The 27,611-nt window shown below is 44.5% G+C and overlaps 1 protein-coding gene across 1 annotated transcript in view; it reads right to left on the reverse strand.

Annotated features, from left to right (window-relative positions):
• The window catches only part of PAWR (pro-apoptotic WT1 regulator), a 344,709-nt gene that overhangs the window by 29,522 nt on the left and 287,576 nt on the right, over positions 1-27,611 (reverse strand). The window contains exons 4-5 of the mRNA XM_086919590.1: positions 16,689-16,723; positions 11,364-11,514 (exon numbers count right to left, since the gene is read on the reverse strand). Coding sequence (XP_086775716.1) covers positions 11,364-11,514; positions 16,689-16,723 — 186 coding nt within the window. The remainder of the gene's footprint in view (positions 1-11,363; positions 11,515-16,688; positions 16,724-27,611) is intronic.

Consider the following 27,611-nt stretch of genomic DNA (forward strand, 5'->3'; position numbering starts at 1 on the left):
AGCTTCTGACAACCAAACAAACATGACAACTTTGCTCCTTCAGAAAAGAGTGTATCTCTAGAGTCGTGTGAAAACAATAGGCAGCTATTTCACTCAGTCAACCGTGCATACTTAGTTTCACCAGAGTGCAGAGAAATAGAGAGACGGGCGTTTTCAATAAAAAGTGGTATTTATTGAGCAGTCTTCTTTCTCATGCAAGAGAAATTAATTGCCACAATTGCAATACTTATCATAAAGTAAAGTGCGTCCAGTAAAAGTAGTTTTATGAAATAATACTGTAAAAGCATTGATATGGTTTCTTAGCCATAGGATACTTTAAAATGGATAAAATATATACATACATAAAACATTGACTAACGTACTCAACTGGTGCTTCTAACTACGCCTACCCCGATGTACCTGACCTAAGCCTAATACTTGGGAAGGAGTGAGTAAGTAGCAGTTTAAGTTAAGTTGGTTAAGATTGTTTTGCCAAGAATCTGAATCAAGAATTCTCTTAAGGGTTTAATCAGCTCCGTACCTTGGTAATAGAATGTGGGAGGTCTGGTATCTCTTTCTTCAGGACTCTATCTCCAGCAACCCGCGAGGGTGACTCGGGAACACCTGAGCTGGATTTTCTCGGCGTGAGAAAAAGCAGCTTCTCCAGCGCGTCAAAGGGGAGGGGCGGCTTCCGTGGGCTCTCGCATCAGCTGGGCTCTCGGGCAAGTAGATAGCCGCTCTGCTCCAAACCACTGTGTGTTTGCTTAAGGCAACTGTTGGTATATTTATACCTGAAAGGTGCCGGGTTTGACGTAAGATTGGACATAATACGTCACTAACAGTTCTTTCTGGACTCCAAGAGTTCTTGTTCAAATCAAAACAAAAGCGGGGCGGGATTTCCCGGGCTGCTGGAGGCTTGGTGTGTTTAAAGAACGCGTTGTGCTTTCTAGGAGTCGATGGGAGTAGCCGTGCTGTGCTTTGGACTGCATGGGCTATTACTAAATATGGATATGATTCTTATGCCTTTATAAGGATATTATTAATTATAACCGCATAAGGGCATGAATCGGGAATATCGAATTAGGGTCCTAGATAGAAATACAACAAAACAGCATCGTCTGCATTTCTTTCTTACTTTGAGGCGTAACTTTTTTACAACCCCCAGGCCATAGTTCAGAATTTCTTGTGCCCTACATTCTTTCAGTCCTGCCTTAGGGCAGTAGCTCCTGACCTCGGATCTGCAGAACTCTACAGGTCCATTACACATACCCAAGGGGTCCGCAACTGTTTAGCAAGTAAATGATATTTGAAGACTAGTGAAGTATATGTACATAAAAAAGCAATATGTAAAAATGAAAATGTTAAATCACTGTAAATATGAAGGCGTTTCAAATTGTATGCTAAAAATTAGGTTGGCTTCCATAGCTGTTTCATTGGAGTAGCGCAAGTACAGAAAACTAAATCTAGTATAAAAATGAGTACCTCCATTAAAGCACTAGTAATGTGCCTACAAAAAAAGGATCATGCTTTAAGAGCAAGCAAGAAAGTGATATGCTAGAGTCTAGCACAACACTTCATCTTTTAACAATAAAACAAAAAATTGAAAAGTTTGAACTTTCCTATTACAGGATACATTTTAATTTCTGCAATATTTTTTATTTGTGAATTAAATAGCATATTTCCGAATGTATTTACTTGATGTATACTTGTGTCTCTGTTTATGTATTGTTTTGAAGTTCAGACTTCAGCAATTGCGTATGCCGGGGTTCCCTGCTTCCAGTTGTGGTTCAATGGGGCTCCATTGAAATCAAAAGGCCGACAAATGCTGCCTACGGATTACAATTTCAATTGTCTGTGATCTTAAGACGGGTACCAGCTTTTCCATTTTCAAGATGGCCACATTGATAGTATTTTCCGGTTTTATCCCCTCCCCCACCCCAACCCCCCCCCCCTCTCCTACTTTTTAGGTCTAGCCTATCCCATTCCGCAGAATTGGATAGGGGAGGATTTTAGTGTGCAAAATAGGTTCTCGAACCATCGGGCGGATTTAAGACAGTTCACGTGAAATAACGTGAACACAAGCAAGCGCATTTCCCCAAATCATAGCCATCAGCCTCCCTCCCACAGGCTTTGTCAGTGTGCGCACTGGTCTCACTTCTCCTCCCCCCTAATTACTTTCAATTTCACGGCCGCCAGGCCGTGAGCTACTTCAAAGGGTTCAGCTGCCCCGCCCCCTGCTTCACGGACGCTTCTCAGGCCACCAGCCTGCCCAATACTTGGGTTTCATGGCCCGCTTCGGCTTTCTAAAAAAAAAAAAAACTGCGCTCATTCACCGCCTGTTACAGCTCTACTTATATTATAGGAGTGTTTCCTTTTAATAGTATATTCTCCTCTTTCCGTGTGACATCTAAGAGGAAGCTGCGAGGTTTCATGGCCCGCTTCGGCTTTCTAAAAAAAATAATAAACTGCGCTCATTCACCGCCTGTTACAGCTCTACTTATATTATAGGAGTGTTTCCTTTTAATAGTATATTCTCTCTATCCGCTTGCCCTTTGTAATTGTAAACTTACGCATGGGGCTCCGTTACTTAATATTGAACAAAGAGCATGCAGGGGGTCAGCTCGTACGGGGGGGGGCAGAGAATATTTGTGGCGTGTGCCTCAAGAGTTCAGGGATGGGCTGCTGGTGCGTTTGTGGTAACCTGGTGCAGATACTGTCTTCCAGCACTGCCTGAAGTCAAGGGAAAGGCCCGCGAGGTCATCAAAGCCCAAACTGCCTGTTTTTCTTCCCCCGTCTCCACCTCTGCCTTTCCCCCAATGTGAGCAAAGACTAATCCTATTTAACTTATTCAGCAGTTTGTGCAGGGTGTAATCAGCATCTCCATCTGCCTCCCACCTCCACCTCTCCCACTCACCAGTGACCGTGGACCCCACCCACTGGTCAGCATGAAGTCCCAGCCCAGGCCGTGATGTCACATTCTCTCCCCTTGGCCGAAACTTCACAAGCCTGTGTGACATCAAAGAGGAAGCTGCGAGGTTTCATGGCCCGCTTTGGTTTTCTAAAAAACGCGCTCATTCACCGCCTGTTACAGCTCTACCAGCCTGCCCAATACTTGTTCTTTTGCAGTTTGTTTTGTGTTTTAGCAGTTTTGATATAGAGCAAATTGAACTCGAAGCTATTGGAATGCTTAACATGGCACCAGTTACATTACACAAGGACACATTCTCTTTTTTTTTTGTACGCACTGGAAGATAACGAGATTTGCCCAGAATCACAGGGTGTCAAGGCAAGCCGACGCAGAGATTAGAACCTGGTTAGCCACACTCAGAAGTCCCAGCCCAGGCCGTGATGTCACATTCTCTCCCCGTGGCCGAAACTTCACAAGCCTGTGTAACGTCAAAGAGGAAGCTGCGAGGTTTCATGGCCCGCTTCGCCTGTTACAGCTCTACTTATATTATAGGAGTGTTTCCTTTTAATAGTATATTCTCCTCTTTCCGCTTGTTTCACTCTTGATGTAATGCCCTAAATTGCGGCCGCAGCTTTTTCCCCGTCAGTTCCTTTCTTACCCATTTGTTTCTGGCAGGTTGCTCATCTTACTTCAACCCTCTAAAACACTTGTCTAAGTGTGAACATGATGTGACCACCACAGCATCACTCAGCACCACCACAGCATCACTTAGCACCCCCACAGCACCACCACATTATCACTCAGCGCCCCACATTATCACTCAGCGCCCCCACATTATCACTCAGCGCCCCCACAGCATCACTCAGCGCCCCCACAGCATCACTCAGCGCCCCCACAGCATCACTCAGCGCCCCCACAGCATCACTCAGCGCCCCCACAGCATCACTCAGCGCCCCCACAGCATCACTCAGCGCCCCCACAGCATCACTCAGCGCCCCCACAGCATCACTCAGCGCCCCCACAGCATCACTCAGCGCCCCCACAGCATCACTCAGCGCCCCCACAGCATCACTCAGCGCCCCCACAGCATCACTCAACGCCCCCACAGCATCACTCAACGCCCCCACAGCATCGCTCAACGCCCCCACAGCATCGCTCAACGCCCCCACAGCATCGCTCAGCACCACCACAGCATCGCTCAGCACCACCACAGCATCGCTCAGCACCACCACAGCATCACTCACCACCACCACAGCATCACTCCCCACCACCACAGCATCACTCACCACCACCACAGCATCACTCACCACCACCACAGCATCACTCACCACCACCACAGCATCACTCACCACCACCACAGCATCACTCAGCACCACCACAGCATCACTCAGCACCACCACAGCATCACTCAGCATCACTCAGCATCACCACAGCATCACTCAGCACCACCACAGCATCACTCAGCACCACCACAGCATCACTCAGCACCACCACAGCATCACTCAGCACCACCACAGCATCACTCAGCACCACCACAGCATCACTCAGCACCACCACAGCATCACTCAGCACCACCACAGCATCACTCAGCACCACCACAGCATCACTCAGCACCACCACAGCATCACTCAGCACCACCACAGCATCACTCAGCACCACCACAGCACCACTCAGCACCAATCAGCACCACCACAGCATCACTCAGCGCAAACCCAGCATCACTCAGCGCAAACCCAGCATCGCTCAGCACCACCACAGCATCACTCAGCACCACCATAGCATCACTCAGCGCCACCACAGCATCACTCAGCGCCACCACAGCATCACTCAGCGCCACCACAGCATCACTCAGCGCCACCACAGCATCACTCAGCGCCACCACAGCATCACTCAGCGCCACCACAGCATCACTCAGTGCCACCACAGCATCACTCAGCGCCACCACAGCATCACTCAGCGCCACCACAGCATCACTCAGTGCCACCACAGCATCACTCAGCGCCACCACAGCATCACTTCGCGCCATCAAAGCATCAATCTGTGCAACCATTCAACAACAACTGGTTCAAATATGTTCTGTCAATCTTTCAAGCTTTATTACAAATGTCACAAAAAGATGTTAATATTTCACTTCTGTTCTTGGATTTTCATCACAATAAAATGCACTGAACATAATCTTCACAAAAGTTATTTACAAAAGTTTAAGCTATTGCCATTATAAATTACAATCACTTTTATTTAAGTATTAATTATTTTAAAAAAATTAAAAGCCATTGTTATTTGTAATATCAATTCATCTAAGTCACGTAAATACAAAACATGTTGCATTACAAATGCTATAGGTGTCACATTTGCGAAAGTTATAACTATTGGCATTGTAAATGACAAAGCTATTAATTTAGCTATTTTCAAAACCAACACAAACAAAAAAACTGTCATTTACAAGACCAATAGCTCGAACTTTCATAATGCGAGACCTATTGCATTGCAAATGCTTGTTTTCCTGAGGAGACATCCTGGGAGTCTGTAGTTGCCCCTTTGTAAATTTTAAGTGCTTGGTAAAATGGAACCAGACTCCAGCAGCCTATCCGAGATGAGCTTTCCTTTCGTGGTGGGCGGTGCCTCTCTTCGATATCCCACTTCCTGGCATTCAACACTGCCTGCAAGCACCTTTCTTTTTTTGTTCAAAAAGATATGTAAGGAAGCCAAGAAAACTGTCACCGCGGAGACTTTTCTCTATGCCCTCCAATAACATAAAGGAGCTGTTGCCACTAGATATTAAGCCCTATACACAATTTCCAGTTTTAGCCCCTGAAGTGAGATCCACTCGCTTCCTAGACTACTGTTGTGCTGATCTACTTGGCCCTAGGACTTCAGAGTCTCAGCTGTACAAAATGAGAAGCAAAGACAATTTCTGGCAGGCTTAAGAGATAGAAATTCTGAGGTCTTCAAGTGCCCTACATTCCTTGGGGTGCTGAAAGCACTTATAATTTTAGAAGTCATACTGGTGGTTACACTGCATCTGGGGCCACGCAGACATTGTAATCCTTACTCACTGTGTTACAATGTTACAATGTTAGTTGGGATTTGTTAAGCGCTCGTACGCCCGGAGGCTTCATGGCGCTGTAGAAGGAGCCAAACAGGACAGTCAAAGGACAGGCAGTGCTATCGGTAGTAAGCTTGAGAAAACAGCCAGGTCTTCAGCGATTGCCTAAAGCTAAGTATGTTATCAATCTGCTTTATATGGAGAGGAAGCGAATTCCAGAGTACAGCAGCTTGGTGGTCGAAGCAGCTGCCTCCGTGGCGTTTCCTCTTGAAAGGAGGCACAGTCAAGAGTGATTTGTAGGTGGATCGAAGGTGACGGGAGGGGCAGTATTTTTTGAAAAGATCTCTGATAAAGGAAGGGCCAGAGTCGTTCAGAGAGCGGAACAGAATACACCCAGTCTTAAAGGCCACACGTTGCTCAACTGGCAACCAGTGTAGTTGCTTAAGGCCAGGTCTGATGGATTGCCTCCTGGGTATATTCAGCAGCAGCCTGGCAGCTTGGTTCTGAACAAGCTGGAGGCGTTTAAGCTCACCAATTTGGAGGCCGAGGTAAAGACTGTTAGAGAAGTCCAGCCTGGATAGAACCAAGGAGAGGACAATCTGTGTAAGGGCTGCTGAGGAGAAAAAGCGGGCAATTTTTCTTATTTTCTTCAATTGAAAAATGCTGGAAGATACCACCGCTCCAACCTGTCTTTTTAGCGAGAGATCCTCGCTGATAAAAATGCCTAGGCTTTTAACCACGGAAGATTTAGTAGGGGGGGCTCCCATGTTAGTGGGCCAGAAGTTAGGGTTCCAGCTTAGTGGGCTCTGTCCGGGCAGGACCAGCTCGGTCTTGCCCGGATTGAGCTTCAGATGATTGCAGCTCATCCAACTCAGTATATGGGACATGGTTCTTTGGAATACGTCCACTGAGTCAGTGTTGTTGAGAGGGAAGATGAGCTGCAAATCATCCGCATAATTGAAGATGGTTACATTAGTATGACGCAAGGAGTGCAAAAGAGGGCGTAAGTAAACATTAAAAAGAAGGGGAGATAACGAGGAGCCCTGTGGTACCCCACAGGTGGTGGGTATAGTGGGAGCGGTGAAGGAGCCGAGTCTGACCGATTGTGTGCGGTCAGAGATAAAAGAGCGGATCCAGCTCAGTGCGGGGCCCCTGAGACCTGCCTGCTCGACACGGTCCACCAAGATGGTGTGGTCGACCGTGTCGAACGCAGCAGAGAGGTCCAAAAGTACCAGCGCCTGGTGGGTTCCTGCGTCTGCATTCCGCCTCAGAGTGTTTAACACCGAGAGGATGACCGCCTCGGTGGAGTGGCAAGGGCGGAATCCTGCTTGATTCGGTGCCAGATATTCAGACTTTTCCAAGAAGCTGGAGATAGTTTCGCACACATGTGACTCCAGCAGCTTGGCACAGTATGGTAACAGCGATATAGGTCTGTAATTGATGGGATCTAGCGGGTTGGCTCCTGCCTTTTTTATGAGGGGAACGAGGAGAGCTTTTTTCAGTTTGCGTGGGACTTTGCCTTGTGCAAGTGACCCATTCAGTAAAGAAAGTAAGCACTCAGGGAGGTTGGTGCCCACTTCTTTCATGATGTGAGGGGGGCAAATGTCATCAGGAGAGCCTGTTTTGACTTTGGTTAGTAATTTGAGTAGCTTGATATCGTCTATAGGGGGGAGAGAGTCTAAAGTGGCAGGGTTATAACAGGTGTCAGCAAATAATAGAGGGGACTGAGTAGTAGAAATGCTTTGCTTGATCTTGCAAATTTTATCATAGAAAAAAGAGTTGAGTGTGTTGCAGAGCTCTTGGGTAGGAACCGTAGGGAGGGAGGTTCTGTCGCAAGAGCTGAGATTTTCCACGATGTTAAACAACTCTTTTGACTTGTTTTGGGCTTTGAGAATTTTATCTGAGAAGTAGTCAGTTTTGTATTTGAGGATGAGATTTTGATATTCCCTGCGGGCCTTACGGAAGTTGGCTCTGTCATGCTCTAAGTAGGCTGTGCGCCATTTGCGCTCCATTTGACGAGTTTTAAGTTTAAGGGCTTTTAGATGAGGTGTGAACCATCTGTGAGCATCGTTGGGGCGGGAGCGGGAGAAGTTAACGCAGGGGGCGTGAGCTTCAGCTGCGTGGAGTAGCCAGTCGGAGAAGACTGCTACTGATTTCTCTATGTCCAGATCGAGTGAGGGGCAAGTAGAGGTTAACATTTGGAGGAAGGACGGAACGTCGACCTTTTTCCACATTCTTGCCTTCCCGCCTTGTTGAGGCGAAGGTTTGTTGTTTTTAGCAATGGTTATGGTGAAATTAATAAGGAAGTGGTCCGACCAAATGCAAGGCAGGATGGAATTCACCGCCAGGGGGGTGTTTTGGGACCAGATTTGGTCAAGGCTGTGACCTTTCTCGTGTGTTGGAAGGTGAATGTGTTGGATGAGATTAAGATCAGACAGAGTGTCCTTCAGAGTGGCTGCCTGAGAATCAGACTCCGCTGAATCCAGCCAGAAATTGAGATCGCCCCGGAGTAGAATTTTATCGTGGGAGATGATAAGGGGGGCTAGTTGTTCCGATAGAGATGCAGCAAAGGTAGGCATATTTTGAGGGGGGCGATAGATGAGGATCACGAGAAGAGAGCCAGTGTCCGCATCCATTTTAAAGATTACATTATCTGATCCTGTCAGATCAAAGGATGGCAGGAGAGAGACTTTAAGGTTTTTGCGAATAATCGCAGCGACCCCTCCGCCCCTCTTACTAGCTGGTCTATCGACATGCAGTATATAGTACTCAGCGGGGACTGCCGCCAAGATATCAGGTAGGGATGCGTCGTTAAGCCAAGTCTCAGATAGGCATAGAAGGTCTGGTTGATCAGCCTGAAGCAGAAGAAAGATGTCCAGGTGATGTTTTACCATGGACCTGGTATTTAGGTATAGACATTTTAAAGTAGTCTGAGGCACATGTGGGGGTGGGAGGGTAGAGCGTGGAGAGGGCTTAAGGGTTTTAGTAAGCATGAGGTCAGGTTTTAGTATGCCATATGTGGCGGCGCGCTTTAAAGCGTGAGCGGGCGGGGGGAAGGTGGTGCTGTCAGCAGGTCTTAGTGACAGCAGCGAAGCAGCGGAGTAACAGTAATTTTGACCAGGGGGTTTGGCCCCAAGCCCCGGACTGCCGCGGACGGGCGCAGACGGGCTTGCCTTAGGCGCGCCTTCGGCGCGCAAACGGCGCTCCCGCTGCGCTCGTCCGCTGCGCTTCCGGTGGCAGCACATGTTATACCCGGATTCGGGGCGTGGCTTACAAGGGGGGCGTGGCCTACGTCCTCGGCGGAGTGGCGCGAATGTTTACGTTGCAGCCGGCGCTAGGAACGCTGCCCAGGCTGTTCAGAATGCCAAAGTACAAGGAACACAAGTAATTTCAATTTTAAAAGTTAGTTTTAAAACAAAGTTACTCCCGGCCTTCGCCTGCGGAGTTTAGCTCAATCTGGAGCGGCACGCAGCGAGCCTGCGCTTTTATAGGGCGTCAGGGGGCGTGGCTTACAAGGGGGGCGTGGCCTACGTCCTCGGCGGAGTGGCGCGAATGTTTACGTTGCAGCCGGCGCTAGGAACGCTGCCCAGGCTGTTCAGAATGCCAAAGTACAAGGAACACAAGTAATTTCAATTTTAAAAGTTAGTTTTAAAACAAAGTTACTCCCGGCCTTCGCCTGCGGAGTTTAGCTCAATCTGGAGCGGCACGCAGCGAGCCTGCGCTTTTATAGGGCGTCAGGGGGCGTGGCTTACAAGGGGGGCGTGGCCTACGTCCTCGGCGGAGTGGCGCGAATGTTTACGTTGCAGCCGGCGCTAGGAACGCTGCCCAGGCTGTTCAGAATGCCAAAGTACAAGGAACACAAGTAATTTCAATTTTAAAAGTTAGTTTTAAAACAAAGTTACTCCCGGCCTTCGCCTGCGGAGTTTAGCTCAATCTGTTCTAATACGAAGTTAAGATAAACCTGGATATAAATGATGGAGATCTTGCTTTTATTCAGAGTTTGTAGTGCCTTTTGCTTGTTGTGTTATGTAGATTTGTAGAGCCACTACTCAACCGTGAGGGTGTACAGGCGCTTCAGCAAGGTCTTCAGCCTCTTGCGGAACTCAAGAAGTGAGGAGGCCCTGATGTGTTGAGTAAGGTAGTTCCATGTTTTGGGTGCGATGTAAGAGAACAAGCCACTTTCACTGAACAATATAGAAAAATAAAGATAGGCCCCCATTCGCCCCGGGGAAGTGGCAGTCCCCAGGGATGATGGGGAGGAGGGGTGGGGACTGTGGCCCCCCCCGCATTTCTTTACTGTTCTTTGCCACAGGGAGATGGTGGGGGGACGCCGCATTGGCACCTCTGCATAGTTAAAAAACACGCCCGTGGGATATGGCCACCGTGGCCTTCTTAGAAAAGTCACGCGGGAGCTCGCACATCTTTTTTAAAATTTATTTTGCTGTGGATCTGAATTCGCGACATTAAAAAAAAAAAAAAACAATGCTTTTAACACCCAGCGGGGTCCTTGTCCCACCATATCTGGGTAATCAGGGTATTCCTACCCTGCCCCCTATTCTTTATTTTTTACTTTTTTGAGGGTCTATGCTTCAAATAGAGTCCAAGATGGGTGACAACACTTCCTGGTTGATGTGTTGGCAGCCAATCACATTTCAGTAGGGTCTGTGAGATCACTGCAAGGACTCCCGTCCTCATATCTATATTTTTTAAACGTTATTATCTCTGAAACTACTGAACAGACATAACATGGGGAAAGGCATTTTGGGCTCCCTCTTTATTCTTGGCCCCCTCTTGATGGATCACCCTGAAAGGTTAAACGCAACAGATGATCCAAAATGGGGGCGTTTTTTGAAAATTCTGTGAAGATTAGTCAAGCGACACCCAAATTATTAGCAAAACAATATATATATATTTTTTTGTTTACTTTCAGCCATGCTGCACAGAAGCCACACTGCTGTACAACACGGCTAAAAAACATTGACAAAGCAAATGGCTCACATAGGTGAGGCCTATTGGCTTAGCCAATAGGCTTCTTAAAAATGCTCTCTGCTTCAACAGTTTATCCAGCTCCTGCATGACTACTCAGTCTGATTTATTTAATATGCTGTGCCCATATCCTTAGTCTGCCAGCTTCTTCAGAGAGGCACACTTGGGGGCCTGCCATCCATCAGCTCTGCCTCCTGCTTGTAGAGGGAAAAAGGTGTCAGTCTATGAAAAGAAGGAAGTCTATGCAAGGGAGAATGACCATTCTGTGTTGTGTTACATGTGCATGTTGTATTTTCTTGATTTTCTTCAGTTTAGTAGGCTATGTTTTTGAAATTTGAGCCCGATTTGGTTTTGACACCATATTTGTGTAAAACTAGGTTTTCAAAACATACATGCACGTTCACATAATTCAAAAAGAAGAAAAATACAATATGGTGCACATACCCTTTCAAGATCCTCTATTTTCTTCTCCATAATACTGTTCTGTGATGAGTTCCCAGAAGAGGTGGTATCCCTATTAACGCGACTATACCCTGTCCTCTCCCCTCTAGAAAATCGACCTGTGGTGTCCTCATCAGGAGCATTGCTGCTTGTGCTGTGGAAGCCATAAAATATATTCATTTGTGAGTAAAACAGCACAATATGACTGGTTTCTTTCAATGCTTATCATGCATTAAATGATGTAATTTTCGTAAGAGATAACATTTATAAATGTAAATGTAAATGTGGCGTATTTGTATAGCGCGAACAGTGACCCGGAGGCATCCCGGCGCATGTACTCCTACCACAAGGGAACCCCTCCTGGTTTTTCTTTGTGGGGTGTCCACTCCTGGGCATCCCATGGTGAAACCAGGCATCCCTTGTGCATCGGGGGCCTTTGTGGAGACTAAGCAAGCTATTGCCCAGAGTTGCAGCGTGGGACCCATGCTTAGAATCGGCACTGAGGCGAGAATATCCAGTCAGAGGAATGTAAGCCCGAAACCCGTCGAGGCAGGAATCGAACCCTGGTCCCTGGCCAGCGTTCTGCATCAAGGTCTGCCGCTTTAAGCATTGAGCCACACTTCTCCAAGACTATCGCATTACTTACTTGCAACACAAATTCCCTCTATGCTTCTTATCCAAATCTTAATACCGTCTGAATTCTTCCTCGGCTATAGAATACATTTTATTGAAAATGAAAAAAGTGCAGGCTCTCTACATTAACTGACACCCTGCCCCATATCCTGGCTTGCTACCAGAGTGCTTATCACCAGTACAGCTGGTGCGTTTTATTTAATTGATATTTTAGATTAACTGTTTTTCTCCCGCTTATTTTAGTGCCATTCTTAGTTTTGTCTACTAGTAGGTGAGGCGCCTAGGGAGCTAGATGCCGATACCAGGAGGGCTCCATTTTTTTTCAATGTCTTATCTCTCGCTTTTTCTGCCCTGTAACACGTGTTCTGCATTTCCAGGCAACCCTCTTAGGACACACCCATTCTTTTGAGACCTGTTGGGGAGTCATCAAGACCCTGAAGAGAATCGTACACTACCTGTCCCCACAAGCACGGAAACAGGTGGTAATCGCCCTTGTTGGTTCAAGGCTTGATTACTGTAACTCAGTGTACGCAGGGGCCAACAAGGGTCTGCTCTTGCGCCTGCAGGTCATACAAAACGCGGCAGCACGGTTTGCTCTCGCTCTGCCCTGGCTAGCCTCTATGACCGCAGCGAGGAAGAACCTTCATTGGCTCCCCATCCCCTCAAGGATTACTTTTAAACTCCTTTGCCTTACTTACAAGGCCTTAACTGCAGGTTCAGCTGATCCCCTTGGATCATTACTCTCTAGATATGTTCCAAGTAGATGTCTTCGTTCCAGTGAGCTTAATCAACTGGTCATCCCGAGAGCCAAGAAGGCTAAATGGGGGAGCAAAGCTTTTTCCATACTGGCTCCTCGGATATGGAACTCACTCCCCCTGGAAATCAAATTACTGCCCTCCCTGGACCTCTTTAGGAAGTCATTGAAAACGTGGCTTTTTGTCAAAGCATACAAGTAGGCCCTGTTTCTTTCTGCGTACAGTTTTTATTTGGACTAGGCGCCTTGACGCCCACTGGGCATAGCTGCGCAATATAAATAAAGTTTCATTCATTCATTCATTCATGCGCTCATTTGATGCTGCGAGGCCTGTCAAATATGAGCTACGGCGAGCCTGCCTACGCATCGAGCCGGCCATGCTGCTAGGTTTCCTCAATAGAAGACACTTCTACACAATATTGTGAGGTGAGAGTCATAAAGTGCAGCTCCAGAGTGTTTGACACTTTTACAACCCACTGTGGTAACAATTGCAATTTATTTAGGGGCACGCGAGCAACTCATAAGAGGAAAACTGCCCTGCACATCCAAGACCAGAAGGCATTGCCGTTGCCTACGGGGGTGGGGTTACGAGTGAACATAGGTGCAGGGATTGCTGTGCGCTTGCTTTGCGAGTCTGCCCATGACTGAGTGCTGATGAGCACGAAACGCGTTGGGCCCAAGAAGACTCATTACCTTGTATGAAGTGATGTTCCCTTGAAGCGGCAGCTGTCACCTATTAAACGCTGATACTTACTTTCATGTGTGAGGCTTTCTTCAAGAGGACAACTCGATTGTTTGATATATATAGATAGATAGATAGATAGATAGATAGATAGATAGATAGATAGATAGATAGATAGATAGATAGATAGATAGATAGATAGATAGATAGATAGATAGATAGATAGAAATATATAAACCAAAAAGTATGCGCACCACAGCTTGGCTGAAATTGTAATTCCGTTTTGGAACTGAAATGTTGATTAAACATTAACTGAAACCCAAGTCCCGATTGTGCTAGTTTCCCCGACAAGTGTGACGAATACAGCCACCATTCACGGACTTTTCCAGCCGCTCAGCTTCAATGGGGAGTTGTTGTTTATTAGCACTTGTATAGTCGCCATTTGCATGGCTTCCCTGTGATTTCGTAGCCCAGGCTCAGACTAAATAAAGGTTTCCCTACCAGACTGGTTTTTGACTCAGTTGTGTTGGGGTTAACACCAGGGCTTAAAGTGGGGGAAAAACTGGGGGTGCTTAAAAGGGGCGGGGCAAACCTCGTAAAGGGGTGTGGCCTATCCAAGTAGGGGCGTGTTCTAAATCAAGACCACTAGCACCGTGCGCTTAAGAAAATCATACATTTTTATATCACTGCACAGTATAAAGAATATCCTGAGGCACTGCCACCCATCTACCATACTGCATCAATGCATAGTGTAAGTTATATTCTACCTAACTGCATCACTACTCAGATAACCCTCAACACTGCCATTCTTCTGCTTCACTGCATCACTACATGCAACACAGAATGCTCCTAGGAATTGCTACCCTTCTACCTCACTCCTTAGAATAAGGCTACCCGGGCATTGCCATCCCTTTACCTCACAGCACTGAACAACTTGGGAAATGCTCAGTTCTCTTTCGAATACACCAGGTTTACAAAACCCAATTTGTGACGGGGAATAACCACGACAGGCATACCAGAATAGTCGCCCAATTAAAGGTACAAGTTAACTTTGAACATCTATATACTACTGTCTCGAACAAGTCTGAAAGTGTTTTAAAAACAATAGCACTGACCAGGAGCTCTTCATTTCCTTAAGCACACACTAGGCATGAAAATTGCCAGATTTGCCCCAGGTTACTAATTTGACTTTGAACTAGGGCTGGGCGTAGTTTGCGAAGTAGTGCTTCACAAAGCTACGCGAAGTGCACTTCGCGAGCTACACTTAGCACTACGCGAACTGCGTAGTAGCATGTTCGCACTATGTAAGATGCCGTTTTCAATGATTCACAGTGTGGACAAACATCTGGCAATGTGCAATCATTGAAAACGGCATCTTGCACAGTGCGAGCTGTAGTTTTCTGCCGCTCAAGGAGATTTTTCCTCGAGTGGCAGCTTTCTCAACGCGGACTGGTAGTTTCTCATCGCGAGCGGTCGCGAGCATACGCGACCACTCGCAATGAGAACACAGACCTCCCCGCGTTGAGAATCTCGCAGGGAGGTTTATTTTCCACGCTCGCGATCGGCAACTTAAAGTCTCGCCAGGATGTCAGTTTGCTTGCTCGCGGTCGCCAACTTGACGTCGAGGACCGCGAGCAAGCAAAAAATTGCCGCTGCGCAACGCGTGTTCGCACTGTGCTACTTGCAGCTCGTGTAGTACGAAATTACGCAAATTTCGCAAACTATGCGAGCGTAGCGTAGTGCTTCGCCCAGGCCTACTTTGAACCGGTGCTGGATTTTTATCAATTTGAACAAAGCGTGCCTGGATCTGTAGTAGCTTTTTCGCCGATAAAACATTTGCCTGCAAGTCCCACCTTTCAGAGTGTTGTACATTTAAAAAAAATCCAGAGTGGCTGAATTTACCCTCATGACATGGAACCAGTCGACTGCTGTGTGCAGAATAATGTTTGCTGTATTTGTCTGCTACTCCCCCAGAATGAGCAAAAATATAAATCCCTCTCCAATTTTGTCTTTATGGATACATTTAATAAAATATTGCAAAGAATACTGGTCTAACACGATGAAACATAAAATCACATTATTTATGTTACTATACAAATGCTAAACTTTTATTTTCAATAAGCATTAGTAACGTTTAGAAGAGGAGTACCTCCCTAATGTGTAGGTCGATTTCAACTTCTAACTTCCTGGAGTTGTTAGGGCTGGGGCAGGATCACACAGACTAATTCCTCTCTCTGCGCTTCTTTGTTGCTGGATTACACTGCAGCCTTGACTCGGTGTGAAAGATCAGAGCAGGGTTGTGCTGGAGCAGGCTGCCTGTGGTGGTCTCTCTACAAATCATCCCATGATGTCAAGGCTGGCACCACGACGACATTGCTCCTGCCCTGTTATAAGAGAAGGGAAATCCTGAGAGAAAATGGCTCTCTTTAAAGGATTTCCCCTCCCCTACAACGCGACTCACCTGGCATGACCTCATGCCTTGACCTCTACTACTCAGTAGCGAGCAAAATGAGCATGCGCACATCAATGTGCATGGTCTCACTGTAGTCCTAGAAAAAAAAATTGACTACCTTTGGTAGGCCTGAAAACAGAGCCCAATAGAGACCCATTTCGAGGCCTCCTGAAAATAACTGCAGGTTCCCAGACCCGGACAGACCCAGCCCACTTAAAGCCCTGGTTAGCACTCACTTTTAAGGAGATGTAGCATGTGGTTTTTAGCGCAAGAGAATAGAGGCTGAACCAAAATACGTGCATGTTATTTGTTTGGCAGAAGCTGTTAGAATTACAAGGTGTGTGTGTGTATCACAGAGAAGCAGGAAGCACGTTGCCATCAACGGGATCACACTTGCTTAATATGCAGAAGAAAAGGTGCTTACCAATGACGAAGGTCCAATATTTCACAATAATCCAGATGGAAGGGGATGGGTACTGCAGATACTGAAAGCTACATTTGCTCTTATAGTCTGGATGCTTAGTTTTCGAAGAGCATGTTTCTAGATCGGAATTTCAGATTTCATAAAGTTTTGTACTTCCCTTCAGATCTACCCGAATCTGAATAATATTCTATAGGGTACTATTCTTGCATGTGTGAAGTGGTTTGTTTTCCTACAGCAGTGCAAGCCCTACAAAAATATTACGGGATCTTGAACGGAAGAATATCATACCTAAAAGTGAAATCAATTCTATATAAGCAATACATTCAAGTTAGATTGGGTACGTCAGTACAATTGAAAATACGGAAAGAATAGGACTTTCTTACCTTTTATAGCGGTTTGAAACCGTCTTTGATGTTTCCTACATGTAAACAAAAAATACATACCATTATTCCAGTTTTAAAAGAAAACCTAATATCCATTTTTAACTGGTGGTATTTGTGTATCACTATGCTTATGGCTAGACATGAATTGCACTTAAACTTGGGTTCGCCTTGGAGTAAAAAAACTGATGAAGCATGATTATTTAAGAAAAAGTTTGCTTGGTCAAAATGCGTGTGAATTACTGAAACATACTTAGAAATACATGACTAACATTGGATCTCCTTGAGCACAGAGTTTTTAAACTGCATTGTAAAAGCATGCAGAAAAGGTTGCAAACTGGTGAAGTTGAGACATACGATAAGAGAGAGAAAAACAACAATGTGTTATGATAATAATCTGATAAATAATAATGCAGTTGGTGGGTTTCTAACAAAATATGATTTGAAAGGATTGCTCTATTGTAATGAGACTTGATATGTTTTTTCAAACATAAATCAGAATTTAGTTTTCTTATGCATTCATGTTTCTCAAATGTTTTAACGTTAGCACGTTTTCCTTAGAAAATGCAGATTTTTGTAGTTTCCCCAAGTAGGACTCAAAATGTATTATGTCTTTCCATTGTAGGCCTTAGAGAAATGCATTTTGTCCTTCATTATTTCCTTTGAATAAGAATAAAATGCAGACTTGGTTGATCTAGTTACAAGTATTATCACTGAAGTTTCTTTCTTACAGTCTGAATATCCTCTCTCTATGAATTATTTGTGTCAACCTTGTTGCAAGCTAACTCAGAAGTGAGCACATGGACATGTTATGTTACAAGTGTGCTTCCTATTTCCGAGGAGAAATTAATATTGTACATTCTTAGAAACCATAGACAGAGAACAAAGGTATTACATCTGGTTTGAAGATGATTTGAACTGGAGAATGATCATTCCAGAATCACACCATCGTGCTCAACCAATAGAATCATGCAACATTTTGTAAAAGATACTTTTTGGGCTGGAACCGTGGACATTTTGAGGGATAATTGCTTTGTGGGAAAAGGACGTGTGCCGCTATTTTACTTGCAATTCTTGGGCATGACATGCTGTCAGTCTAAATTCTGACTATCCTGGAGTGAACTCTCCTGAAGTTTCACCATCTACTTCATCAGCTGGTGAAGTTGGGCAGACTAAACCTCTTGCTGAAGGGCTAGCTAATCAGCCAACTGCACTCTGTGCTTTAGTCCATTTTTGTGTATCGACAACTGAACTTTGGTCTGAACGACTCCTGAAATTGTAATGCATATTCTTTCTCTTTCGCTCTCCCCTCACACCAGTTATTTGATTTGTGATGTATTTTACTTTGAACTGTAACTGTGTTGTGATTTTACCTGTATTCAATTGATTAACCAAGTAATGAAAATTCTAAAGTACTTTTGAGTATTGACCATTCATCTTAACGTTTAGATAAAAGTGCCTTGATAACTATTCTGAGTTTGTCATTTTTATTGATCTTATAGATAAGATATGGTTATTGATTATAGTTGTTAGATAGGCATTTCTTCATTACAGGTGCTCATGAAGAAATGACTTCCTTCTCTAATTATCTGAGTCCCTATTAGCTCTTACAAAGATCTATTGGAGGACCTCATGATTTGTACGTTGTAATAGAGTTTCTATGGGCCAGACTCTGTGTTGTTGTGAATTTCTTTACTGAGGTTTGAGTTTATGGTATGTTGGGCAACACATGTCTATGCCCACGAATTGTACACCACTTCCGCTGGATCACAACTCAATCATTTGCCTACAAACAATCCAGCATTAGGGGGTACACAGACATTTGACAACATAACTAGATGATACATCAGGACCCAGGGATTCTCTGTGATTTATTAAGGGGTAGTCAAGTCAAAGGTTTCAATCCCGAATGGTGATTTGAGAAATATCAGATATGGGTTTCCAGACCTCATGCAATGGTCCACTATGTCTGTCTATTTGACCCTCATTAAATGATCACAAACTAGCAACTTTTAACTTGGCATAGTTTGAGCATCAATGTCGAAGATCAAAAAATCCAGTTATATTAAATCCTAAAGTGTTTGAAGCACCGACACTGACGTGGCTTCTTGGTGCGGATACTCTGCAAAACAATTAGAGATATGGTTTCTCAGAAAACTAGGACTCAACCAGCTGTTAAGCATTCAGGAAAATGGAAGGTGATCATCAATCTCAGATGAAATGCACAAAAGGGACTCCACAGCTAGGCCACCTAGACAGGGAAGGCCTATCTTATTAATGTGCGGCACTACCAAAACATTACTAGGGGGGGTATATGATGGAGAGCAGTAGACATATACTGGGTGCATTGCGTTTGAAGAAACCAAACTAAGAGCAGAGGTTGATCCACTGACTATGTACAAGAACAAAGCTATTTCTCCAGTGGATATAAAGCGGAAGAAGATTCCGGAGGAGAGATAGGCTAATGTTTGTCAGTGCAAGCAAGTAGGCAGATAATTATGTTCTGAATATGAAAATTCTCAAACCAGTAAAGTGGCAGACTTCGAAGCAAACTATTTCTATATATGAACCAATAATTAGGAACTGCATTAGAGGCAAAACGAGAAGCCAAATGTCAACTTCTGCTACCATAATTGCTTCAGACTTACAAAGGAGAGAAAAGCGACATCTAGGAAAGTTCCTATGAAAGTTCCATTGTGTCTCGATTTTCAATACGGAGGTGGTAGGAAATAAAGTGAAGGTACCACAAAACTAAAAAAATGACTAGGCCACGGAGAAAGGTGGATTGGCTGCCGGTCTTTGTCATCTAATTCTGCTGTTGAACTTACATGAAAGGTCATAAAAATATTTTAAAAAACAAATTAGACGTACAGACAAAGTTTTCACCCATTAAGTGAGTGACTATTTTGTAGCTATATTTTTTCTTTAATATTTAAGTCTAATCTAAAAGCTACATTATAGTGTTTTTATTTTAAATACCTGGATTCTGAATTTTTTTTAAAACCCTACCACCATACTCAAGAAGTCCACGTGGTTGCAGGTAAATATCAGGGAGTGGATATCTTGCCAGAACAACCCCCCTAATTTTCATATTAAGCAGTGGCAATTTTTCTTTGCTTTTAAAAACCATTTTGAAAATACTCTTTATCTGGAATGCTCTCACAGTGTTAGCTGTCCCCTCCTCCTAGATGAAATTCCAAATCTGCTAAATTCACTGACTACGCCTTTAAAGTGCAAAATTTCAGATTCAAGTAAGGAAAAAGAAAATCAGGGTTGGTGTTGCATGGCTTGTATTCTCTAGTAAAGGACAGAAGTCCCATAGTAGACAGGAAAGGGTAATCCCCTTGGACATTTGCAACATTTTTTGTAAGAGTAGCACTATAAAACACAAAGCAGCTCAGGTTGCCTTGCACTCCCAGGAGAATTTACCCCACGAGTATTTGAAGATAAGCCTCAAATCTTCTGCTATCGCTTTTTTTTAGAACAGGGAATACATCACTTTGCTGCAGATGGCCAGAGGATGGACATAATTTGTGAAGAAGGGGTGGTTATCTCCGGTACTCTAGTTTATTTTCTCAAACCCCATTGTAGGTATGTACCCTTAGAAATGGGAGTATGTACGTGCATGAAGTAATTATTTCACTGTGCACTGGTCATGTATTGATGCAGAATTATCCAGTCATTAACATGTTCTAACAATGCAGTCTGTACCAACAGCAGCATACTAGAATATGCCAGCGATTTTAATGTAGACATTTAGTGTTAGTAAATGCAACTTAATTCAGCCAAAAGAGTCTGCCAAGATTGGCTGCACCAAGGTGCTTGTGGTCACAGCAGATTAATGAGATCAGGTTTTTTTGTAATCTAGGTTTTTTTGTTTTTTAAAAAGGAAGCAGTTGTCCCATAGGAGGATAAACTGGACCCTAGCAACTTCACCAACTATAGATTATTCATGCTCCTTCCATTTCTCTAGAAAACAACTGAAAAATTTGTGGCTACACAACGGCAAGACAAATTATACAAATTACATATCACTTGTTATTGCTGAACCCCCTATGCAGCACAGAAACTGCAAACATTTGTAGTATAGCTCCTAAAGTACCCTTCATGCAGAACCTGCGCTGTTTTTGGATAACATATTCTGTGGGTCTGGATGCCTGTCTTGATGTACCTAAGTGTACCTAGCATGTGAGTAGGTACGAAAGAGCCTAAGCGCCAATGATCCCGCTAAAATTTAGTCAAACCCAATTACCTGAAATAGTGAGAATGTGGGACTTCATCCTGGACTCGAATTGGACACCCCGCAAGAGATAGTCAGACCACTGTCAGCTGGAGCGTTTGCATGTCAGAGCAGCAGCGTCTCTGGTCAGTGTGTTGGTGTGAAGTCCCGTTCCCTCCTCCTTACTGATAGCATGAGGTGCTGTATTTATACAGTGCATGTACGTGTGTTAGCTATTGTTTAGTATGAGGATGATGTTGAGGATTAAACCTTGTGCGTGGATAGGAAAGGTGAAGTATACCCGTTCTCATTAATTATTCATATGCACTAAGGATGACGTCTTAGCAATTTCGATTGGGAAGAAACCCTCCGTCAGCATGGAAGTAGGTGAAAGGTTTAGCCCATAAAAGGCATCAGTCCTTATAAGGTGTTCAGTCCCTATAAGGCAGTATGTCCTTATTAGGAGTAATGACCTTATAAGGCTCGTTCATATGAAATGAAGGGGAGATGATGTAGGGAAGGTGTACAATGTTCCCTGGACCAATATTAGGGTACCAATATGAAATTTAACACCGACTCCACCTAATACTCAACAATAATAATACACAATTTGAGATACACATTTATAACGGTGTCAGTGCATAAGATTATCAATGAGTCGTTTAAAATGTTTCTAAAAACGTTAAATATCATTTAAAAACAGTCTAAAAAACAAGGAAAGAGAAAAAAAATTCTCTTGAAATATGGTTTTTGTTGTAAAGTTCCACAAATCACAGTTCGAAATGAGTTCGATCACACGGACACACGCGGACACACAAAGCGGGCGCGCTGCTGGCGCACTGAAGACGCGTCTAAGGCAAGCCCGTCCGCGATTGGATGGCGCCAGGTGTTTTTGCCAAGCTTAGGAATGTGTACGCTTCTGAGCAATTGTTGGCCATTAGAAGTCTTGGGGACACAGTTTGTCTACACTCTATGGTAGCTGATATCGGGCGAAGGGATTGTAAGAACTGTGGCTTTCTGCTGACAAACACAGTTTAGAAACCTATGATCTTCTTAGGGACCAAAAACAGTTTGGGCTATTTCTAGTTGAAACCTGGCTTATGATACGTATGCCCTGGATATCCTTGATACCCTACTCAACGGCTATGCTATCCTTAGAGTGGATAGGTCTGGTCGGGGAGGGGGGGGGGGGGGGGGGGGGAATCGGGGGGAGCTTGCTGTGATATCCAGGAAAGAACGTCAGCTTAAAAGGGATAAACTACCGATCACTAGCACAAAATCGATTGTAGGGCTTTTTATTTCTAGACCCCCTGGCCCGAGGAGAGCCTTTATTGATTAGCTTTTTGAAATTTCTATCCCTTTATGCTATTCGCTACCCTAATATCATTCTCTTGGGTGATCTTTTTCTTCATTTAGAAGGTAAGGAAAGTAAAGAATATGTGGTGCTGATCCTAGGACTCCAGGCAATGGGCCTTAATCAATTGGTCCATACTCCCACACACAATAGGGGCCGTAAGTTAGATAATATATTTACGAATTATACACAGGTAGATGCTGCGTTACCAGTTCCTGTAGCCTGTTCTGACCATTATATCCTGTCTTTCAGGATTATGACCCCTGGTAAGGTCCTCTGCAAGCAGGGAAAGTGCTTTGAGCCCATGATGGTTCGGAAATGGGTCGCGTTAACTCAGGAGTCCTCTGAGGAGGCACTGGCCTGAAGTATACCTGATTTAGGAGTTGACACCCAGATAGCTGATAACGTAATATCCTGATGGACCTTGGAGGCTGTGGACTCCCTGATACCACTAAAACCATGTAAAAGCACGTGTTTGACAGCTTTTGCGAAATGGTTTTCAGAAGAACTGGCACAATTGAAATCCGGTTGTAAGCACCTTGAACGCCAGTGGAGGATGAATTACCTGGAGGAAAATAGGCAGAAGTATCTAGGGGCTTTAAAGTTCTACCACCGTGAGATTAGGAGAGTATGGAGGGAATATTATACAGAACAAATTGAGTTAGCTAAAAATTCCACCAAGAACATCTTTCTGGTTGTGAAACAACTGTTCTCTCTGAAACGGGTGACTGTTGCACTCCCTGCTTCTATAGATCACTGTAATAAGGTTGCTGACTATTTTATGGGCAAGATAGATAAAATATATGTCACCTTTCCGGAAAGTAGCAGGAATTTTGTCCCCGCTCCTGTTGTAGAAGCCCCCTGGACCAAGGATACGTTTGTTTTTCAACCTCCTAAGGAAAGTGAGGCTCTAAGACTGATGGAAGTACTGAAATCAGGGTCACTGTTGGACCCGGTTTCCCCAAAATTCTTGCAGCAAGGGAAGAATGCTATTGCCTCGGTTCTCACTTCACTGCTGAACATGTCCTTTGGTACGGGGCAGGTTCCCAGTAATTGGAAACACGCTATGGTGGTCCTTTTGCTGAAGAAATCATACTTGGATCCTGCTCTCCCTGAAAATTTGAGACCGATCTCTTTGCTCTCCTATGTAGCAAAAATTGCAGAGAAACATCTCAATGGACAATTATCTATGTTTCTGGAAGAGAGACGGGTTCTTCACAATACCCAGTCTGGCTTCAGGCCACTCCATAGCACAGAGTCAGCCCTTCTCCTGGCAGCAGAAGTGCTGAGAATTGCTGCAGAGGAGGGAAGGACTATTGCTATGATCCTTCTTGACCGAAGAGCTGCATTCGACACGGTGTCCCCCGGCCTCCTGCTTGAGAGGCTGCGGGGGCGATGGCGCCACCTGGGAATGGATGACAACCTTATTGCAGAACAGATCCTTCCAGGTTCTGCAATATCCATTTAAGTCCAGAGCCTGTCCTCTGTCGCAGGGGGTGCCACAGGGTTCGGCTCTTAGCCCTCCCTGTTTAATATCTATATGCGTCCTCTGGCGGATATTGTGTTGCGGCATGGGCTAAAGCTGGTGTCATATGCTGATGACACTCAGCTGGTTGTGACTCTGGAGAAAAAGGAATCTGGAATGGCATTAGATTTTAAGGTTTGCTTGGGGGAGCTAGCGGACTGGATGAGATACAGCTGCCTTCAGCTGAATGCAGGGAAGACAGAGGTGATGGTTTTTGGAAAACAGCCCTCCCTCTGTTCACAGCATTGGTGGCCGGAGGAAATCGGGCCCACTCAGGCACCGAAATCAAAGGTGATAAACCTGGGAGTGTGGTTCAATGAAAATCTGTACTTCTCTGAGCAAAATACTGCTATGGCCGGAGCCTGCGTTGGCATCCTTAAAATGCTATGCAAAATTTTGGACCTTCTCCCACTTGATGCTAAAAGAACTATTGTACAGGCTCTTGTTACATCTCCCCTTGATTATTGCAATATTGTGTGCCTAGGGTTAACTGCTAGAAACGTGAACCTCTTGCAGAAGGGACAAAATGCTGCAGCCCGGTTGATCTTGAACACCACTAGGCGGGTTTCGGTGGGGGAAGCTTTCAAGAAACTTCATAGGCTCCTAATTTGGGCCGGAGTTACTTTTAAGGCCTCATGCTTTGGTCATAGGATCCTTAGTCAGAAGGGGCCGCGATTCCTGCTCCACTTTCTTACAGCTTATCGGCCTGCATGGGATCTGAGATCGCTTGGCTCTGCCAGGGTGATTGTGCCCAGGGTACAGAAGGTTCGAGCTGGAGGGAGATCCTTTGGCTTCCTGGCTGCTAAGGCATGTAATGACCTCCCTGCGGATCTTAGGACGTGCGTCTCATAGTCTCTGTTTCAAAAAAACTTTAAAACGTGGCTATTCCAACATGTCTGGTGGACGGAAGTAATATTTCTGCATTTTATTGTTCTGTCAGCCAATGCGCAGGAATGTCGCTTGGTCAGGACTGTCGCTGAGTTTTCATTTGATGTTCTAGCGAGGGGACACTGCGTTGGAGTAATCAGGTGCTTTACAAGCTAGCTAATAGACTGCTGGAGTTTCTTCATGTGTAATAATCAAAAGTTTCTGCAACGGCATTTGCTGCTGAGAATGTAGCCATGAGTAGATTACCTCTGTTTGGAAATCTCTGTGTGCCTCTATCACGCATATTATGACACCTCCTCTTTTTGAGTAGTTTAACTGTCAGAGTATATCTTACAATGGGTTCAATCTGTATTGCATTGACATAGTCTACTTCAGACTGATTAAGTGCCTGGTTTATTGGGTTTAAGGCTCCTTCTTCGTTAGACATGTTTAAGACATGGAATAACTGTCCAAGGAATTTTAAGTTAAAGTTTTATGCACAATTTGGGAAAATTCCTTCAAGCTTGATTAACCAACAGCCAATAAATAGGATGTCTCGCCTACTCAGCTGTGGCGGAGTTTTGTGCCCACTCACTACAGACTTTTTTTGTTTTTTGTAAGTAGGGGTCTCTGAGAATAAGCACGGCTGAGCTACTCAGACTCTATTGTTTAATAAGTAACAAACATTGGTGGTGCCATGTAGTGTAGTTCCTATAGTACCCTTCATGCAGGACCTGCGCTGTATTGGATAACATATACTGTGGGTCTGGTGGCAAACTGACTCTGTACACTCCCTCTGAGTATGTTAGCCTATTTTTGCATTAGCTAGCTCACAGTGCCACTCCAATCTCCTTTTATCAGAGAGATTAGTTTTTGGCAACCTCACAACACAACAAACCCTGATTCCTCGGACTCGTGGAAACAATAAACTACTTTTCACCCAGTCACATGTGCGTGCTCATTTGCTTTCAGGGAGAAACACAGAAGAAACAGTCAAGCATGTTTACAATAAGAATTTATTGTACCGTTCTTCTAGTGCAAAATATATGCGCTGCTACAACTGTTACAGTAGCAGAGATATCAGATCAGCAGTACAGTGAATAAAAAGGAATAGTACAGTTGTACCATTTTGCAAATAGTCAAACTGATACATGAATATAAAATGCATTTATAAAAGATACTGCGTACTCTTATGATGCCTGTCTAGATGTACCTAAGTGTACCTAGCAGTGAGTAGGTGCGAAAGAGCCTAAGCCTAAGAGTCAAGAATCCCACTAGGTTTCAGTTGAGCCCCATTACCTGAAATAGTGAGAGTGGGGGACTTCATCCTGGACTCGGATTGGACACCCCGCAAGGGATGGTCAGACCACTGTCAGCTGAAGCGATTGGATGTCGGAGCCGCAGCGTCTCTGGTCAGTGTGAAGTCTCGGTCCCTCCTCCTTACTGATATATTTATACAGTCCATGTGTGTGTTAGCTATTGTGTAGTATGAGAATGATGTTGGGGATTAAACCTGGTGCGTGGATAGGAGAGGAAGTATAGACCGGGATATCATTCTCAAATTATTCATATTCACTAAGGATGACGTCTTAGTAACATCGATTGGGAAGAACCCTCCCGCAGCATGGAAGTAGGTGAAAGGTTTAGCCCATAAAAGGCGTCAGTCCTTATTAAGTGTTCAGTCCCTATAAGGCAGTATGTCCTTATTAGGAGTTATGACTGGATAAGGCTTGTTCAAATGAAACGAAGGGGGGACTATGTAGGTAAGGTGCACGATGTTCCCTGGACCTACAATAGGGTGCCAATATGAAATATAAGATCAACGTTGTAGAGGTCTCCTGGTTCTAAAGATCTCTCACCAGTCTTTGACACACTTGCCACACCCTCTTCTAAACAGACATGAAATCCAGTAGCATTGGGCTTTAATGGTTTGCTTCTTTCTAATCATTAATACATCCACATGGGCACTTCCAGTACCCTGAAACTTACAGTGAAGTTTAGTGTACACCAAAGTTTAATCTTTTCACCAATAATGGAGCAGAAGCAACCTCATATGCTCATAACATTCAAATAGCTTCAGCCTCTTTTGCCGCTGAAATCCACTGTCTAAAAGAATGTCTTTCTCCCCTCTGAAAATCATTGCGGGTGCCCGCCTTCACTTCAATTCAACAAAAAGTTCTATAGAACTGAAGAGACACCCAAATTCACATTTGGCACACCAACTTTAATCTGGAAGGTTTTGGAGCCTTACACCCCAAAAATGCTAAACCATCTGGCTGCAAATTGACTGCTCCATAAAATCGTATGCCTCCCACTACCCAAGTATCATCTTAACTTCCCTGAACAAATAAAGCCCCAACACAAGGAATAAGACTATGAAATCGGTGTTCTTTCCTACATGGCTAGTTTCAATGTCCATTTCATCATCATCTAAAAATCGAATGCAGATTTTCTCTTAAAGGAATACTACATGTTGCGTTTAGTTTCATAATAAGTATGGTTACATATCACTTGTACCCTGAAGGCTGGCTAAGACTAAAGTATCTTCAAAGTCCCCTGCCTTGGCTACAACGCTAACGATGTGCATTGTTACCTGGTGAAAATATTAACTCTATAAATATCCGTAAATACAATGACCACAAATGTAGATACAAGACACATATAAGGCAAAACCCTGTTACTGTGCAACACCCCAGCAGTGTAAATGGAGCTTCTATGTAAAATATAACTAGCGATAGCTGCTTAGTATCAAGCATTGGTTTTTAATACCAAATTGCAACCCACACTCATGCAGGAATCTGCGTCTAGCTTCCACACAAACCAATTCAGTAGCATCTCCGAGTTCTCCCGCTTCTTACCTAGGGAGGTGGAAGCAATACTGTTTGTAGGAGGGGGAGGAAGATACAGTAATAACAGCTAATGTTTTAATTTCCAAACCTGATCTCGCATAAATCAAGGTCT

This window comes from Lissotriton vulgaris, chromosome 1_1 (genome assembly GCF_964263255.1).
Source record: "Lissotriton vulgaris chromosome 1_1, aLisVul1.2, whole genome shotgun sequence".
Lineage (NCBI taxonomy): Eukaryota > Metazoa > Chordata > Amphibia > Caudata > Salamandridae > Lissotriton > Lissotriton vulgaris.